General features: G+C 36.7%; 4 protein-coding genes across 8 annotated transcripts; 3 read left to right on the top strand and 1 right to left on the bottom strand.

Moving 5' to 3' along the window:
• LOC109345715 (protein FAR1-RELATED SEQUENCE 9) lies at positions 1-4915 on the top strand. Of its 5 annotated transcripts, none has more exons than XM_019584876.1 (3): positions 1-316; positions 663-2144; positions 4603-4915. In XM_019584876.1, the coding sequence occupies exons 2-3, from the start codon at positions 666-668 to the stop codon at positions 4768-4770; spliced, it is 1647 nt and encodes a 548-aa protein (XP_019440421.1). In that variant the 5' UTR covers positions 1-316; positions 663-665; the 3' UTR covers positions 4771-4915. The 5 variants fall into 5 exon arrangements, with proteins under 5 accessions (XP_019440421.1, XP_019440419.1, XP_019440420.1 ...); XM_019584874.1 differs by having other exon boundaries at positions 1-333; positions 662-2144; XM_019584875.1 differs by having other exon boundaries at positions 1-404.
• Positions 6139-8700, bottom strand: LOC109345714 (pentatricopeptide repeat-containing protein At1g10270-like). Its single transcript, XM_019584872.1, has one exon. It carries the CDS (start codon positions 8569-8571, stop codon positions 6310-6312), a length of 2262 nt encoding a protein of 753 aa, XP_019440417.1. The 5' UTR covers positions 8572-8700; the 3' UTR covers positions 6139-6309.
• Positions 9138-12501, top strand: LOC109345711 (protein FAR1-RELATED SEQUENCE 11). The gene is made up of 4 exons (XM_019584868.1): positions 9138-9314; positions 9679-10667; positions 11048-11491; positions 11634-12501. The coding sequence occupies exons 2-4, from the start codon at positions 9723-9725 to the stop codon at positions 12249-12251; spliced, it is 2007 nt and encodes a 668-aa protein (XP_019440413.1). The 5' UTR covers positions 9138-9314; positions 9679-9722; the 3' UTR covers positions 12252-12501.
• Positions 13989-15073, top strand: LOC109345712 (glucuronoxylan 4-O-methyltransferase 1-like). Its single transcript, XM_019584869.1, has one exon. It carries the CDS (start codon positions 14000-14002, stop codon positions 14975-14977), a length of 978 nt encoding a protein of 325 aa, XP_019440414.1. The 5' UTR covers positions 13989-13999; the 3' UTR covers positions 14978-15073.

Below are 15533 nucleotides of genomic sequence, written 5' to 3'. Positions count from 1 at the left end.
GGATAATTATTTCACAACAATACTTCCACTGTGGAACTTGGAAACCTAAAACCTAAAACGCAGCGTTGTACCAATCGCATCCGCACCACGCCAAAACCATTGTGAGTGTCACCGTCGTTAAGCCGCCGCCGTGTAGACCGAAGATGCCGGCACCGACTTTCTCCCAAATTTTTACTCTGCTGATTTTCAAAACCCTTATTTTCTCATCTGCAATACATCAAAAGTGATTAATTGAAGAAGAGAGGGTAGCAACAACAACAATTCATTTTTTGTGTCTTGAGAGTTGAGAGGAGAAATTTCACAGAGAAGATATCAGGTCACATTAAACACTTTGCTAACTTCTGTGTAATCATTTCCATACTACGTTTCTGATTAGTTGTTGTACCAAATGCTTCAGAAACAAGGTCAGCGTGGAGAATGCATGTTTTCTTGAATGTTTTGATACTTTTTATGTTACTGTTTTATATACAAAGCATCTTAAGAAATGTTTATTAACTCTTTAACTTTAATAGTATCGGTGTTAGAGCTGTGATATGTGGACCTTCAAACTGCTGATTTCTATTGTCCACTTTGTTTGAGGTTGACTTCAAACCTCTTTTATCTCTAAGAAATTAGTTCTATAGTTTTCTCTGAATTTTATTTTTATGTTGTTTGCTGTGCAGCAAATGAGCAGTGTTAGACAGCATGCCCTAGGAGGTGGGGGACATAATGTATTGGACTATCTGAAGCGCATGCATGCCGATAATCCTGCTTTCTTTTATGCAGTACAAGATGACAATGATCACTCTGTTGGAAATATTTTTTGGGTTGATGCAACATCTAGAATGAACTACCCTTATTTTGGGGATTCTGTTATATTGGATACAGCCTATAGGACTAATCGGTATCGAGTGCCATTTACCTCTTTCACTGGGTTTAATCATCACGGGCAACCTGTGTTATTTGGTTGTGCATTGATTCCTAATGAATCTGAGTCATCATTTGTATGGCTTTTCAGGACATGGCTCCAAGCCATGTCTGGATGTCATCCTGTCTCCATTACAACAGACTTTGACCCGTTCATACAAGTTGCTGTTGCCCAAGTTCTCCCTCGAACTCGTCATCGGTTCTCTACATGGGGCGTATTCAGAGAAACCCGCAACAAATTGTCTCATCTTTTCCAGTCACATCCTACTTTTGAAACTGAGTTTAGGAAATGTGTTAATGAGAGTGAGACAATTGATGACTTTGAGTCTTATTGGCAATTGTTGCTGGAAAGATACTACATCATGGATAATGAATGGCTTCAGTTAATGTACAATGCACGGCAACAATGGGTCCCTGTTTACTTGCGGGACACTTTCTTTGGGGATGTATCTATAACTGAGGGAAATGAATGTTTGAACTTTTTCTTTGATGGATATATGAATGCATCCACCACCATACAGCTATTGGTTAAACAATATGAGAAAGCTGTGTCAACTTGGCATGAAAGAGAATTAAAAGCAGATTATGATACTATTAATTGCAGCCCGGTTTTAAAAACACCTTCTCCTATGGAAAAACAAGCTGCAAGTCTTTATACCAGAAAGATATTCATGAAATTCCAAGAGGAGTTAGTAGAGACTCTTGCAAATCCTGCTACTAAGATTGATGATTCAGGAACTATCTCTACTTATCGAGTTGCTAAATTTGGAGAAAAGACAAAATCCCACACTGTCACTTTTAATTCTTCAGAGATTAAAGCTAGTTGCAGTTGTCAGATGTTTGAATATTCAGGAATTATTTGTAGGCATGTATTAGCAGTCTTCAGAGCTAAAAATGTTCTAACACTTCCATCTCAATATGTGTTGAAACGGTGGACAAGGAATGCAAAAATCGGTGCTTTGTTCATTGAACATGCATCTGAGTTTCCAAGAAGTTCCCAAGAGTCTGTTACAATACGTTATAACAATTTGCGTCAGGAAGCAATCAAATACGTGGAAGAAGGTGCAAAATCCATCAAAATCTATCATATTGCAATGAATGCTTTGCAGGAAGCTGGTAAAAAGGTTTCCGCAGTAAAAGGTCAGAGTAATGGAACTGCAGAGACAGCTATAATAGCCAGCGAAGGTAGGGGTGAATTGCTTGCAGCAGATGAAGATGTTCCAATCCATCAATCTGCGGTTAGTTTCTTTGAAATTGTGATTTCCCCTGGAGTGTTTCTGTTTCAAGCTATATTAAGTTGTTCCTGGGAATGTCTTATGTTTGGTTCATGCTTTAAAAAAGTATAATTAGTAATTCTCATAAGAGGATCCATATTTTGCCCATTTCCATTCCCAAGATGGATGTTATGTTCCCACCACTTGGGCATCAAAATAACTTCCATCATCTGTACAAAAATACTCCCACAATTGTAACATATCAATTAGGGAAAAATCATTAGAATTTGCAAAAAAACATTTTTCAAATATTTATTTTATATTATAGGTATGATAATCACCTCTGTTTTTTACCTTTTTATTCTTTTTTTATCAATTACATGAAAAATGATATCTAAACATCATTTTATATAGCAGGGGTGTTTGAGCTAGGACATATTCTCAGGAATATACACCATGAACCAAGCAGACTTCCAAGAATTTCAAAAAAAGATTTCCCGGAACTTTAAATACTAACTAAACATATTTTTTAAATACCCAGCATACATTTGAATGTGGTTCCTAGAAATGTAATTCCAAACCTCGAACCATACACCGTAAACTTAGCATTAGGTAAAAGGTCTCAAGAGAGCAGTCATGTAAACCAAGTCTTGGCTTGATGAATTTTACAATGAGCTGCATCCAGGGAAGTAAGGTATTACTGTATACTGCTTTTACCTGCCAAAGCGAACAAAATTGTAGGAACGGAGGCAGAAGGGGCCATTTTATGTTTGATGGTTTATAATTTTCTGATTGATAGCCATTTCAAATGTAGATAATGGAATCAAGAAGCTAGGGAACTATTTCACCCCTACGACATTACTTTTTATTGATTAATAAAACATAATAACCAATAACCAAAAATAAATACAACATATGGTGAAATGGAAACTGTACATCCTGTTGATTTCTATTTAAGCCTTTTGTATGTGGTAAGTCATTCACATTGGATATTTAATAGAAAAATGTATGCTATACATATGATTTTATCAGAGGAATCCATATTCCGTATGTTGGTTATAGCATGTTTATTGGTTTGTGATTAACTGTTGTTCATATTTCAACATTATGATGTCATTTGTTCCATGTCACCCCCACCTAGTAAGAAAAGGCTTTGATTGCTATATTTTATGACCATGGCAATCTTCTTTCCTCATCAAACAACTTCAAAAGTTAGTTTTGTTATATCATCAATGGAGCATCAACAAGATGTACTTTTCTAGTATTTGCCGCTTGAGATTGATTACAAAAATTAACTACATTCAGAAACCGTGACAGTCTAAATAGAGTTACGTCAGAAATTATTGTGAGATGAACCTACAACATCAACCAAAACCTTTATGACATTAGGTTAGGTGAGATCATGTACATGGATTGAGCAACACCATAATGTTGTATAATAAATCATATTCATTGATAAAACATTGAGTGTTTCTTTATCATTTCCCCTATTTTTTGGGCCTTTATTTAGGAATTGGACTAATTTTCATTTGATCTACTCTTCATATGAGGCTTTTAAAAGTCTCATTCATGCATGTCCAAACTACCTAAGGTGTGATTCTATCGTCTTTTCTACAATAGGAGTTACTCCAACTTTCTCCCTAATGTACTTATTTCTAATTCTATCTTATATAGTGTGTTTACTCATCCCACACAACATTCTCATCTATGCTAAAACTCCCCCTTATGGAGTCTATTCTCTTGTTGGCATTTTCTCACACAACATTCAATCTCATAAAATTGTAGGTCTTATAGTTTGCAGTAAAACTCCCCCTTAAGTTTGAGTGATACATTTTTATTACAAATGACACCTAAAACACTCCATCATTTCAATCATTAATGACACCTAAAACACTCCATTATTTCAATCACAAATGAAACCTATTTTCTTGTTGATATTTTCTTGCCTAACATTCAATCTCATATAATATTGTAGGTCTTGTAGTCGTGCAGAGTGATACCTCTTTATCACAAATGACACCTAAAACACTTTGTCATTTCATTTAACCCTCTTGAATCCTAGAGGAGGGATCCATTTATTCCTCATCCTAGCCATCAATTCTAGGGACATCTAATGGTTTAGGCTTACTCACTAATTCAAACCATTGGATTTCCCTAGAATTGATGGGCTAAGATGAGAAGTAAGTTTAAAAAACTTACTCTTGGAGTAAGTGGATCCCTCCCCTGAATCCCATGGTTCACATCTTCGTCAATTTTCCCATTGTCTTGTATGATTGGCCCATGATACCTATTGTGAGATGACACCAAACTGTTAAATATTAATTTTTTCCATTTTTAAGATAGAAGTGGCATTGGCAGTGGATTTTTATTGTGTGTTATTGATGAGCTTGGACATGTGTTCATTGCTTTATGCGTGTAACTTGTATGTTCGCATAGACATGCTGTATAATGCAAAATTTGCCCTTTGGATCCTATTCCTCAGGTGGAGAAGCAAAAGAAAATCCAACAGTTGACTACGGAGCTGGAGATTACAAATCAACGATGTGAAGTTTATAGGGCAAACCTGCTGGCTGTGCTAAGGGATATGGAAGAACAGAAGTTAAAGTTGTCGGTGAAGGTCCAAAATGCAAGACTTAGTTTGAAAGAGTAAGTACAGGTTTTTTGAGCTAAAGATGCATGGCCTTTCACTTCAATTATAGGTTAATTGTGGAAGTCCCTTATGTTTGAACACTCACTAACTTGACTCTAAATTTGGTGAGGTTTTTATATTATTATCAAGGAACCTATTTGTTGAAGTGATCTTCAGGGAAATAAATTTGGTGAGTGCCCATATTAATATCTTGTAGCCAAGTTGATGGACTCCATTGCATCACACATTAAATCTTTACGGTTTTGGCTTGATATATTTAGGTGTTGAGTAGAAGTAGATAATAGGTAGCTATAATGATAAACAGAGATGAAGAAAGGGTAATGATGATTAAAAAGGGAAAAAAGCCTTGAACCTATACAGTTTAGAACAGCTTTGATGTTATTAATCAATCAAGTAATTGGGAATTACAGACCTCAGCAGGCACATAGCAATATAACTTACTTCAAATCATGTGAATATAACTTGCTAGTTTCAAATCATGTGAAGGGTTAATGATGCAAAGCCTTGAGAGCGTGTCAGCAAGAGATTCATAAAGAAGTGGCCAAGATATTAGATATGGCTAATCTTATAATATAGTGACGAAGAATGACATCAACGGGAATTAACGAGGTTCTTCTGAATTTAATTATTAATTATTTCCTCTTAAATTTAAGTTTCATATGTTATGATAATGAGTAATTTTAGACTGTTATTAGGAAGACTGTTAATGTGCCAATGCACAAGTTTATTTTTTTATTCCGTATTTATTTTACTAATTATTAATAACATTCATTTTAAGTGTGAAATGGATTATAGCTTTTGCTGTTGGGAATACTCTGTTATATTTTAAAAACAATAAATCCTTTGCTAAATTCTCAATATGTGTCAAATTAATAATTAATAATAAATAATATTGAAAAGACTTTATGTGAAATAGATATGCATTACATTTAATCAGGTTGAATCAACTTCAAAGGCTGATTCAATTGATATATGGAGTCGAGTTAGCTTCGAGTCTATAGTTAGATTTGAGTTCAAAAAAATAACTCGATCAATATTTAGGGTCGAGTAATGGACAAACCATACCCGACTAACCTAACCCATCTTATAACAAGGATGAAAGGAAAAGTATATAGGAATTCAGTAAATATATTGGTATTGGCAGACAGGTGCACACAATTTCAGGATAAGTAATCATTTTTTTTAACTAGATGCTATACATACTAAAGTGTAGAGCATTCTGTCCTTCTATAATCAAACTGTGATTTACCTCATGAACATTAAACGTAATATCCAGTACAACATATAAATCAAAAGGTTGAATTACAAGAATAAATTGAAATGACATGTCGTCCAAGACATGCATTATAAGTTATGGACTGAAGTCACTGAACAATAAAAGTAGATTCTTGTATCCATCATCTATAATAACATCATAAATACCTAATAATTCTGAAAACAGAAATCAGTATACTTAAAAGATGTGGCTATAATAATAGAGATCTCTTCTCTCAATTCAAAAGAGAACCAACCAGCATCACTTGAACAAAAATCAAGCTGCTACTTGCCCGGAACATCTGATTGCGGTTGATGCGGTTCCTCAAACTGAGGAGGGGTTCCTAATGATGGGTGATAGGGTCCAGTCACCTGTGAAGATGGTCCTGGGGCTGTATAATAAGGTGGCGACATTTGAGCTGGTGTTCCATATGATGGACCTGACATTGGAGGAGTTGGTCTTGTCCATGGGTGATGTTGTCCTGCCATTTGTTGGGGCCCAGATGGTGTTCCACGAGGCTGATGTGTTGCCATTTGAAGTGAAGCTCCAGATGGTGTTCCATAAGGTTGAAGTCCTGTCATTTGAGGGGATACCCCAGAAGTAGACTGATGAGTTCTTGCTATATGAGGAGTAAGTTCAGATGGATGGTGGTAATGCTGTCCTGAGGTATAAGTTGGAGGGCCAGATGCTGGCATATGAGGCTTGGACACTTGAGGAGGTACTCCCCATGAAGGTTGATGCATACCTGTCCTCGGAGCAGAAGACAGCGGTGGACGCTGCTGTCCTGAAACATGAGGTGGAGGCCCAGAAGGTGGAAGCTGCTGTCCTGGTATTTGAGAACCATGCCCAAATCTTGCAGGTGGTGGACGGTATGGAGGTCTTGGTCCCGATGGAAGAGGGCTGTGTCCAAATCTGTTCATGTCTAGCAGTCTCTCAATCTCCCCACCCCTCCCAACTTTCATAAAAGTCTCGATCACAAATTCTCGCAAGGTTGGAGTGACCCCAATCCCATACCTCATAACCTCATCCAGCAGCTCTTGACTTTTATCCAACAAATCCCCAGCACAGAGTCCCTTGATCACAATCTCGTAGCATGTGGGGTCTGGTTTGGGATCTTTTTCTCCCATTTTACTCAAAACTTGTGCACAATCAATAGCTTTCCCACTCTTAATCAATTCATCAAACACCCTGTTACCAAAGCTGGCAACAACCCTTAGACCAGCATCCACCATTCTATTGAGTACCCTCAAAGCATCACCAATCCTCTCCATTTTCAAGTAGGCATCAATCAAAGTCTTATGAGTCGGCACATCTGGGCTCAAAGATTTCGAACATAGCTCCTCAAATAAAGTCTCCGCTTCTGATAGCATCCCATTCTCACAAAACCTAGCAATGATGTTATTGTAGCCTCCAACATCCATGGCAAAAGGCTTTGAATTTGGTTTTGTTCCAGCCTTCCTAAAAGTGGTAAGCGCTTCTGCAAATTTGCCAAGCTTGAAACACTCATTGACCATCACATTAAATGTATCTGAATTCACAGCTTGGAAATTTGGAGGTGTATGATTATCCAACATCTGATCAAACAAAGCACAAGCCTCTGTTTTCTTTCCATGCTTAAGTAAGACTTCCAACAGGACATTGCATGTGGCAGGCGTCATCCTAAACTGGCGATCCATTAATGACTTATATGATTCCATGGCCTCCTTATCCATACCCATATTGAAGAACCACTCCATATAAGTGGCATTGACAACACCATCATACACCAAACATCTCTCCTTGAGCTCATCAAAAAGCTCGTTTGCTTTATCGAAATTATCCAAGTTAAGAAAACCCAAAATCAAGTTATTATAAACCAAGGAATCAGCACCATGACCTTTGTTCAACATCTCGCGCAATAGGTCGAGGGCTTCAGCGATGCGATTAGCAAGAATTAAACCTTTAGTGAGATGGCGATAGGTAACAGGAGAGGGACTAAAAGGGGCATTAGCAATGATGTGGCGATAAACATCAAGAGCAACATCAACACGACCCTCGTCACAGTGAGTATTTATCACATTATTGTAAGAAACAATGTTGGGAACAATATTTGACTGATTGAAGAAAAAGTGAAAGAGGGCAATGGCCTCGTTGTACCTCTTAGACCGGTACATGGCGGCTATGATGGCGTTGCAGGTGAAGACGGTGGGTCGGGTTGAGGAGAAGACGGAGTGGCGGGCGACGGCGGAGGCGGCGTCGAGGTCAGCGGCGCGGATGAGGGATTGGACGCGGTTGTGGAGGCTGAGGCGAGGGCCCACGAGTGCTGAGGTGGAGTCAGGGAGGCGAGGAGCGTTGGGGTCACGCGACTGAGATTGGTGAGGAGGAGAGCGGATGGCATTGAGGGGAGGCTCGATACGGAGACGGCGTTTGCGGCGGCGACGTTCGGCGGCGGCTTCTTCGGCGGAGGAAAAGGCAAAGGATCGAGATTGGGAGGTGAGAGGAAGAGAATGATGGTGGAGGAGAGAGGAGCGGCGGAGGGAGCGGAGAATGAGACGGTAAAGTGTCATCCTTTTTGAATGAATGAATTATGAGAAAGAAATGAAGTATGAGAAAGAAATGAAATATGAGAAAGACATGAAGTGAAGAAGAAACCCTTTGATGCTACTTCAGACTTCAGAGTTGGGATATAAAGTTAACTTTCCACCACTCTAAACGACTAGGGTCGACCCTTTCTAGTTTCTATATACTTTTTCATTTTCATTATTATAAGATGTAAATTAATATATATTTAATTCTTCTTAACTACCCTTTCTCCTTAATACAAATTTGCATCATTCTTTTATCAATACTTATTATTATCTTATTGTCTCTCACATTTTTTGATTATGACAATTCTTTCTATCCGCCTAAAATGCATTGTTATATTGGTGTGCCTATTACTAATGTTATGAGCTTTGTGACAACAATTTCCTTATTAATTTATTAGTAATTTAACATTATCTAGGGACTAATTTCACTAGTAATAAAAGTTTTACATAATCCTACTTGCAAACATGTTTTATAAACTCTTCCCTAAATTTAAATAGAAGTCATCACATAAATCATGAATGATTATAAGAGAGAATGAATATATAATTGAAGTAAGGGAAGGTTAATAATGTAATTTGGTGTAATTTTTAATAAAATGTGAATGACAGCAAAACGGTGCGTTTAAAGCTCAAAAGTTGAAGAAAAGGGACGCAGGTGGGTGGTGTGGCGCAATCGTGTTTGTGTTGCCGGTGAATCAAACCGATAATCGAGAGTTTTTAGGGTTTGTCTCTTCACTCAATAACACATCTCCATTTCCATTTCATGCGATTAATTTTATTGCCGTGTTGTTGTTCTTGTGTTGAGAAAATTTGGACTATACATTTACATGAATTCTTCTTATTAGTATTATTATTATTATTATTATTATTATTATTATTTCTCACCACTCACCACTTAGTTAGGTTGTTGTAGATATTATTCGTTGATATAATAGCCACTTCATTAATATTCTTTTTCAACTTTAGAGGATGCTTTCTTTCAGGAACTAAACCTAACTTATACTATGACACTGGTTTTCATTTTACATGAACTAAGCCTAAGTTACACATTCTGAAGATAACCCATGTTTTTTCCTCAATGTATAGAGCACAGGGTATCTTAAGTTAGTTGCTGCAAAAATATATAATTAATGTCTGAAGAGGCTGGATCCATGTTGGTAGTTTATGATGATACAAGCAGTACAGAGGAATCTACTCATCAAACTAGCCTCTCCTTGGAAACAACTAATGATGCTATTCCTTACATCGGTCAAAGGTTTCCCACTCATGATGCTGCTTATGAATTCTATACTGAATTTGCCAAGAGTTGTGGCTTCTCAATTCGACGTCACCGCACAGAGGGAAAAGATGGTGTTGGTAAAGGACTTACTAGACGCTACTTTGTTTGTCATCGTGCTGGAAACACTCCTGTCAAAACTTCAACCGAAAGTAAACCCCAAAGGAATAGAAAATCTTCTCGATGCGGATGCCAGGCTTATATGCGGATAAGCAAGACAACAGAATCTGGAGCCCCTGAATGGCGTGTGACTGGTTTTGCAAACCACCATAATCATGAACTTCTAGAACCAAACCAAGTTCGATTTCTTCCTGCATACAGAACTATTTCCGATGCCGACAAAAACCGAATCCTTATATTTGCCAAAACAGGGATCTCTGTTCATCAAATGATAAGGCTCATGGAGCTTGAGAAGTGTGTGGAACCTGGATATTTGCCCTTTACTGAAAAGGATGTAAGGAATTTACTACAGTCATTTAGAAAAATAGATCCAGAAGAAGAAAGCTTAGATTTATTAAGAATGTGCAGAAACATTAAGGACAAAGATCCTAATTTTAAGTTTGAGTATACGCTTGATATAAACAACCGTTTGGAGAACATTGCCTGGTCATATGCCTCGTCAATCCAGTTGTATGATATCTTTGGTGATGCAGTGGTGTTTGATACAACACACCGCCTGACTGCATTTGACATGCCACTTGGGATATGGGTTGGAATGAATAATTATGGAATGCCTTGCTTTTTTGGCTGTGTGCTTCTGCGAGACGAAACCATGAGGTCATTCTCCTGGGCACTGAAGGTAGTTTGTTTAATGAAGAAGTTATCATTATTAGTATCATTTTTGTTTTTTATTCAATTTGTATTGTGGCCTCTTAGTTTGTTTATTGAAAGGCTAATAGCATAATTTGGCTGGATGGAAATAAATGAATTTAAGTCAACTTAAATCGTTGCCATCACAAAGAGTAATTTACCTCTAGATAGATGTGTGCAATGCATTATAATGGCTTCATTTTCTCATTTATTCCATTCTTCTAAAATGGAAGAGATATTTTAATTATGGATGACAATTTTTTTGTCCTTTATCTCCCTTGTTGAGACTATATTGATTTTTGAAAAGTATTGCAGCTCTTTAATTTACATAGATGTTGTGTTTTTCATTTTTAATTTCCTTCTTGGAAGGTTTTCTTAGGTTTTATGAATGGGAAAGCTCCACAGACTATATTAACTGACCAAAATATATGTCTCAAAGAGGCACTATCCATGGAAATGCCAACAACAAAACACGCTTTCTGCATATGGATGGTAGTGGCAAAGTTTCCATCTTGGTTTAATGCTGTTCTAGGAGAGCGTTACAATGAGTGGAAGGCTGAATTTTATAGGATCTATAATCTTGAGTCAGTTGAGGATTTTGAACTAGGCTGGCGAGAAATGGTTTGTTCTTTTGGGCTGCATTCCAACCGGCACATGGTTACTTTATATAGCTCACGCTCATTTTGGGCGTTGCCATTTTTAAGAAGCCATTTTCTTGCGGGAATGACTACAACTGGTCAGTCAAAGTCAATTAATGCTTTCATTCAACGGTTTCTAAGTGCACAGACTCGACTTGCACATTTTGTTGAACAGGTATTATATCTATGTCTCTCTTGATTTGGATATTGTCAAACTGGTTTCAGTGAGAGGATTCACAGTCGGAGAGATGAGTTTATCCTTCTTTTTTTTATAGAGAGAGCTTTATCTTTCTGTTAACTTGGATTTGCACATTCAGGTAGCTGTTGCTGTGGATTTTAAAGATCAAACTGGAGAACAACAAACCATGCAGCAGAATCTCCAAAATGTTTGCCTCAAAACAGGAGCCCCCATGGAATCACACGCTGCCACAATTCTCACTCCTTTTGCCTTTTCAAAGCTTCAAGAACAACTTGTGTTGGCTGCACATTATGCTTCTTTTCCAATTGAAGATGGTTTTCTTGTTAGGCACCACACAAAAGCTGAGGGAGGTAGGAAAGTTTATTGGGCCCCTCAGGAAGGAATTATTAGTTGCAGCTGCCACCAGTTTGACTTCTCTGGAACTCTCTGTAGGCATTCTCTAAGAGTTCTTTCCACAGGAAATTGTTTTCAGATCCCAGATAGGTATCTTCCCATTCGTTGGCGTCGTATCAGTATGCCCTCTTCTAAGCTTCTTCAGAGTGCACCTAATGATCATGCTGAAAGAGTTCAATTATTGCAAAATATGGTTTCATCTCTGATAACAGAATCTGCAAAGTCTAAGGAACGATTAGATATTGCAACGGAGCAAGTTTCCAATCTTTTGTCTCGCATAAGAGAGCAACCGATTTCATTACAAGGTGTCAAAGATGTTTCTTCCATCAATAGGAATGTGTGACTCTAGGATAAAAAGATATGGTCGTAGGGCTTGAAATTATTCTTCTGCAGTGACATTCCTGTAGATCGGAAAATACGAAGTTGCAGTGTATCACATGACTGTACAGTATAAAATTTTGTTCATATGCATCTTCGTATTATGTCATTGTTAAAAATTAGAGGACACGGTGCTTGTATTGGAATTCTACTGTAAGAACCCTCTCAATACAAAGATGGCACCAAAATGAGGCAGAGATTGGTGAATGTTACATGTCTAAAATCTGTCTAAACTTATTTTTGCCCCTTCAACCCATGACCCATCATGTTGCCTTTCCAATCTTTTCTTTTTGCCTCTCAATACGAATGGCATTGACAATATCTTTTGACATATTTCATGCTAGAGGCTTGTGAGTTTTGAGTACCTATCACCATGTGAGTGTCCTTACTCCTTACTATTACTTTGGATTCCCAACTGTTCTAGATCAATGACGTCCACAACCTCATCCAAAATCAACAAAAATTTCATTGTTTAATCTATGAAAGGACTTAAGAAAAAAATAGAAACAATTTTCCTAAGAAAACTATTGACTTTATATTTGGCGAGAAATTAAGAGAGTTCATATTTACTGAGATGTCAATGGGTGTGTCAACATGTTTAACTTTAACCTTGAGCAAGAATTCAATAACAATTCTACTATATCTTATTTTAGATTACCCATCATCCACTTTTTTTCTTCTTTACATAGAATTTTTATATGATTGTTTTCATGAATGATTTAGTAATTTTATTCTTTAGACATTTTGTGGAATTAACTTTTAAAAAAAAACTTAGTACAATACTTATATAGAAACATAAAAAATAAATAATTTCCTTATTCAATTTAATAGAATAAATTTCATTATTTAAATTAACACATTAAATTCCTTATTCAATTTAATAGAATAAATTTCATTATTTAAATTAACACATTAAATTCCTTATTTAATATTTCTTTATTTAATGATACCAATGTTTTTTTAATGAGCTATTAATGTTATCATAAATGTTAATAATATAAATGCTATTAATGTTTTATAATTGGCTTCATATTTTGATATTAAAGCTTTCTTATATTTTTTTGAATATGTCATTTAATGTAGAATATATTTTTGAACACATAATTGACATATTGATTGGCTTGTGGAGTGCGGGTTGTATACATCTAATAACTGAGAGATGACAAGTGAATTTTGAGGCATTAATATGGGATGAGGACTATTGAACACAAGATTGTGATTATCGGGTACTCCTTTCCATTAATGGAGAAATAATTTTTCTTTTTAATTTAAAGGGTAAATTTGTCTTATCATAATAATAATATATCATATTTTTTTTTGTTTTTGACATCATTTGTCTCTCCATTACTGAAGAGGAGTCTCTGATTATCATAATGACAAGTGAAATGTTGATTATTAATTGCATTCAGATTTTAAATGGAGAGAGCCTAGAGAACTAGTGTTCCATTGGACATGATACTTGATATGCATTAGAAAATACATAAGTGTGATTAGAATTTAGTTTGTGAACCAAGCCAAAGCAAAGTAAACTCACGAATAAGCTCATGACAGAGAGGGGTAAAATTAGATAGATATAAAAAGAAATCCCACCAAACTTGCAGATGCAACAACCACTAGACAGACACTGGTATTTGCTTCATTCACAATTGAACCTGGCAGTTCATCTATCAAATATATATATCAACTGCATGTCCCTTGGCTTCCAAGCATCAAATGCTGCTAATTATTTCTACCCTTTACTTCTCATGTTATATCCCTCAAATTCCATACCTAGCTGCATTCATACACCCATCATTTTTTCACTCACACAACACAAGCATGAGGCCTAAAACACATCAAACTCTCAACTTGAAGCTCCTCACTCTAGCATTGTTGGTTGCCTTTTTCCTCCTCTTTGTTCTAAGATCAAACTTAACTTCTACTTCCAATGATCTAAACCAATACCACATGTCCTCAACTTCACAAACATCTCTACTCAAAGCTTCAACAACAGAATGTTCCAATTCTTGCACCAAGATCCCACCTTCCCTATCACAAGCTCTCATCCACTACGCAACCTCAACCATAACCCCACAACAAACACTTAAAGAGATATCAGTGTCAGCAAGAATCTTGGAAAAACGATCACCATGCAACTTTTTGGTGTTCGGGTTAGGCCATGATAGTCTGATGTGGAGTGAACTGAACCATGGTGGCAGGACAATCTTCGTTGAAGAAGATGAGTCATGGATTGAGCAAATAAGAAGAACGTTTCCAATGTTAGAGTCATACCATGTGAGGTATGATAGCAAGGTGAATGAGGCTGAAAATCTAATGGAGATTGGAAAAGGAGCAGAGTGTAGAGAAGTAAGGGATCCTAGATACTCGATTTGCCAACTTGCATTGAAAGGGTTGCCAAGCATTGTTTATGAAACAAGATGGGATGTGATAATGGTGGATGCACCAACAGGGTATTATGATGAAGCACCAGGGAGGATGAGTGCTATATATACAGCTGGGATGATGGCTAGGAATAGAGATGGTTTTGGAGAGACTCATGTGTTTGTGCATGATGTCAACAGGGTTGTGGAAGATAAGTTCTCTATCACTTTTCTATGTCACAAGTACATGAAGAAACAACAAGGGAGATTGAGGCACTTCACTATTCCTACTCATAGGGATAACTTGGACATGCCATTTTGCCCTCAATGACTCATGTGTTTTGAACTTATCTGCAGGATGGTAAGCCAGGGGTCTGAAGCACGGATTCGTCAAACACCCTCACAGAAGAAGGGACAACCAATTCCACAGAATAGCAACTGGTTAAGTAAAACTTGTAATCTTCTACTTTTTATTAACTGGACTCTGATGTGGATGTTTCAATAACAGTTTAAATATCATGTATTGGAATCCTTGGATAAAATGTAGTTCTGAATCTTCCTATCACTTCTCAACTGTATAATAAAAGATAACCAATTTCTCTATTAGTTTGAGGCTCTGATTGGACTATTTTGCAAACATATTACATACACTTACACGGGCTATACGATTTCCCATTTGCTCGGGGTATGCTTCTCTTGTGAATCAAACATATACTACTTGAAACAAACACATATCAACATGACATATGTAATTATGTATATTTCAAGTATTGATGTGATGTAAGAAGGAAAAAAAGATAAAAGGGGATTTTTCTAAAAAATGGAAAAAAATTGTAAGGAGATTTTTTTTTTTGCAATGTCATATATGAGGATAAATAAATTACACT

This window comes from Lupinus angustifolius, chromosome LG04 (genome assembly GCF_001865875.1).
Source record: "Lupinus angustifolius cultivar Tanjil chromosome LG04, LupAngTanjil_v1.0, whole genome shotgun sequence".
Classification (NCBI taxonomy): Eukaryota; Viridiplantae; Streptophyta; class Magnoliopsida; order Fabales; family Fabaceae; genus Lupinus; species Lupinus angustifolius.
This window is presented reverse-complemented; position numbering and strand designations above follow the sequence as displayed.

What these genes read in the sequence shown, in the direction of transcription:
- LOC109345715 (XM_019584876.1), top strand. Translation starts at nt 666, where the DNA reads ATGAGCAGTGTTAGACAGCATGCCCTAGGAGGTGGGGGACATAATGTA. An exon ending in TTCCAATCCATCAATCTGCG is followed by an intron (nt 2,145 to 4,602) that starts GTTAGTTTCTTT and finishes CCTATTCCTCAG; the next exon opens with GTGGAGAAGCAAAAGAAAAT.
- LOC109345711 (XM_019584868.1), top strand. Translation starts at nt 9,723, where the DNA reads ATGTCTGAAGAGGCTGGATCCATGTTGGTAGTTTATGATGATACAAGC. An exon ending in CATTCTCCTGGGCACTGAAG is followed by an intron (nt 10,668 to 11,047) that starts GTAGTTTGTTTA and finishes CCTTCTTGGAAG; the next exon opens with GTTTTCTTAGGTTTTATGAA. An exon ending in TTGCACATTTTGTTGAACAG is followed by an intron (nt 11,492 to 11,633) that starts GTATTATATCTA and finishes TTGCACATTCAG; the next exon opens with GTAGCTGTTGCTGTGGATTT.
- LOC109345714 (XM_019584872.1), bottom strand. Translation starts at nt 8,571, where the DNA reads ATGACACTTTACCGTCTCATTCTCCGCTCCCTCCGCCGCTCCTCTCTC.
- LOC109345712 (XM_019584869.1), top strand. Translation starts at nt 14,000, where the DNA reads ATGCTGCTAATTATTTCTACCCTTTACTTCTCATGTTATATCCCTCAA.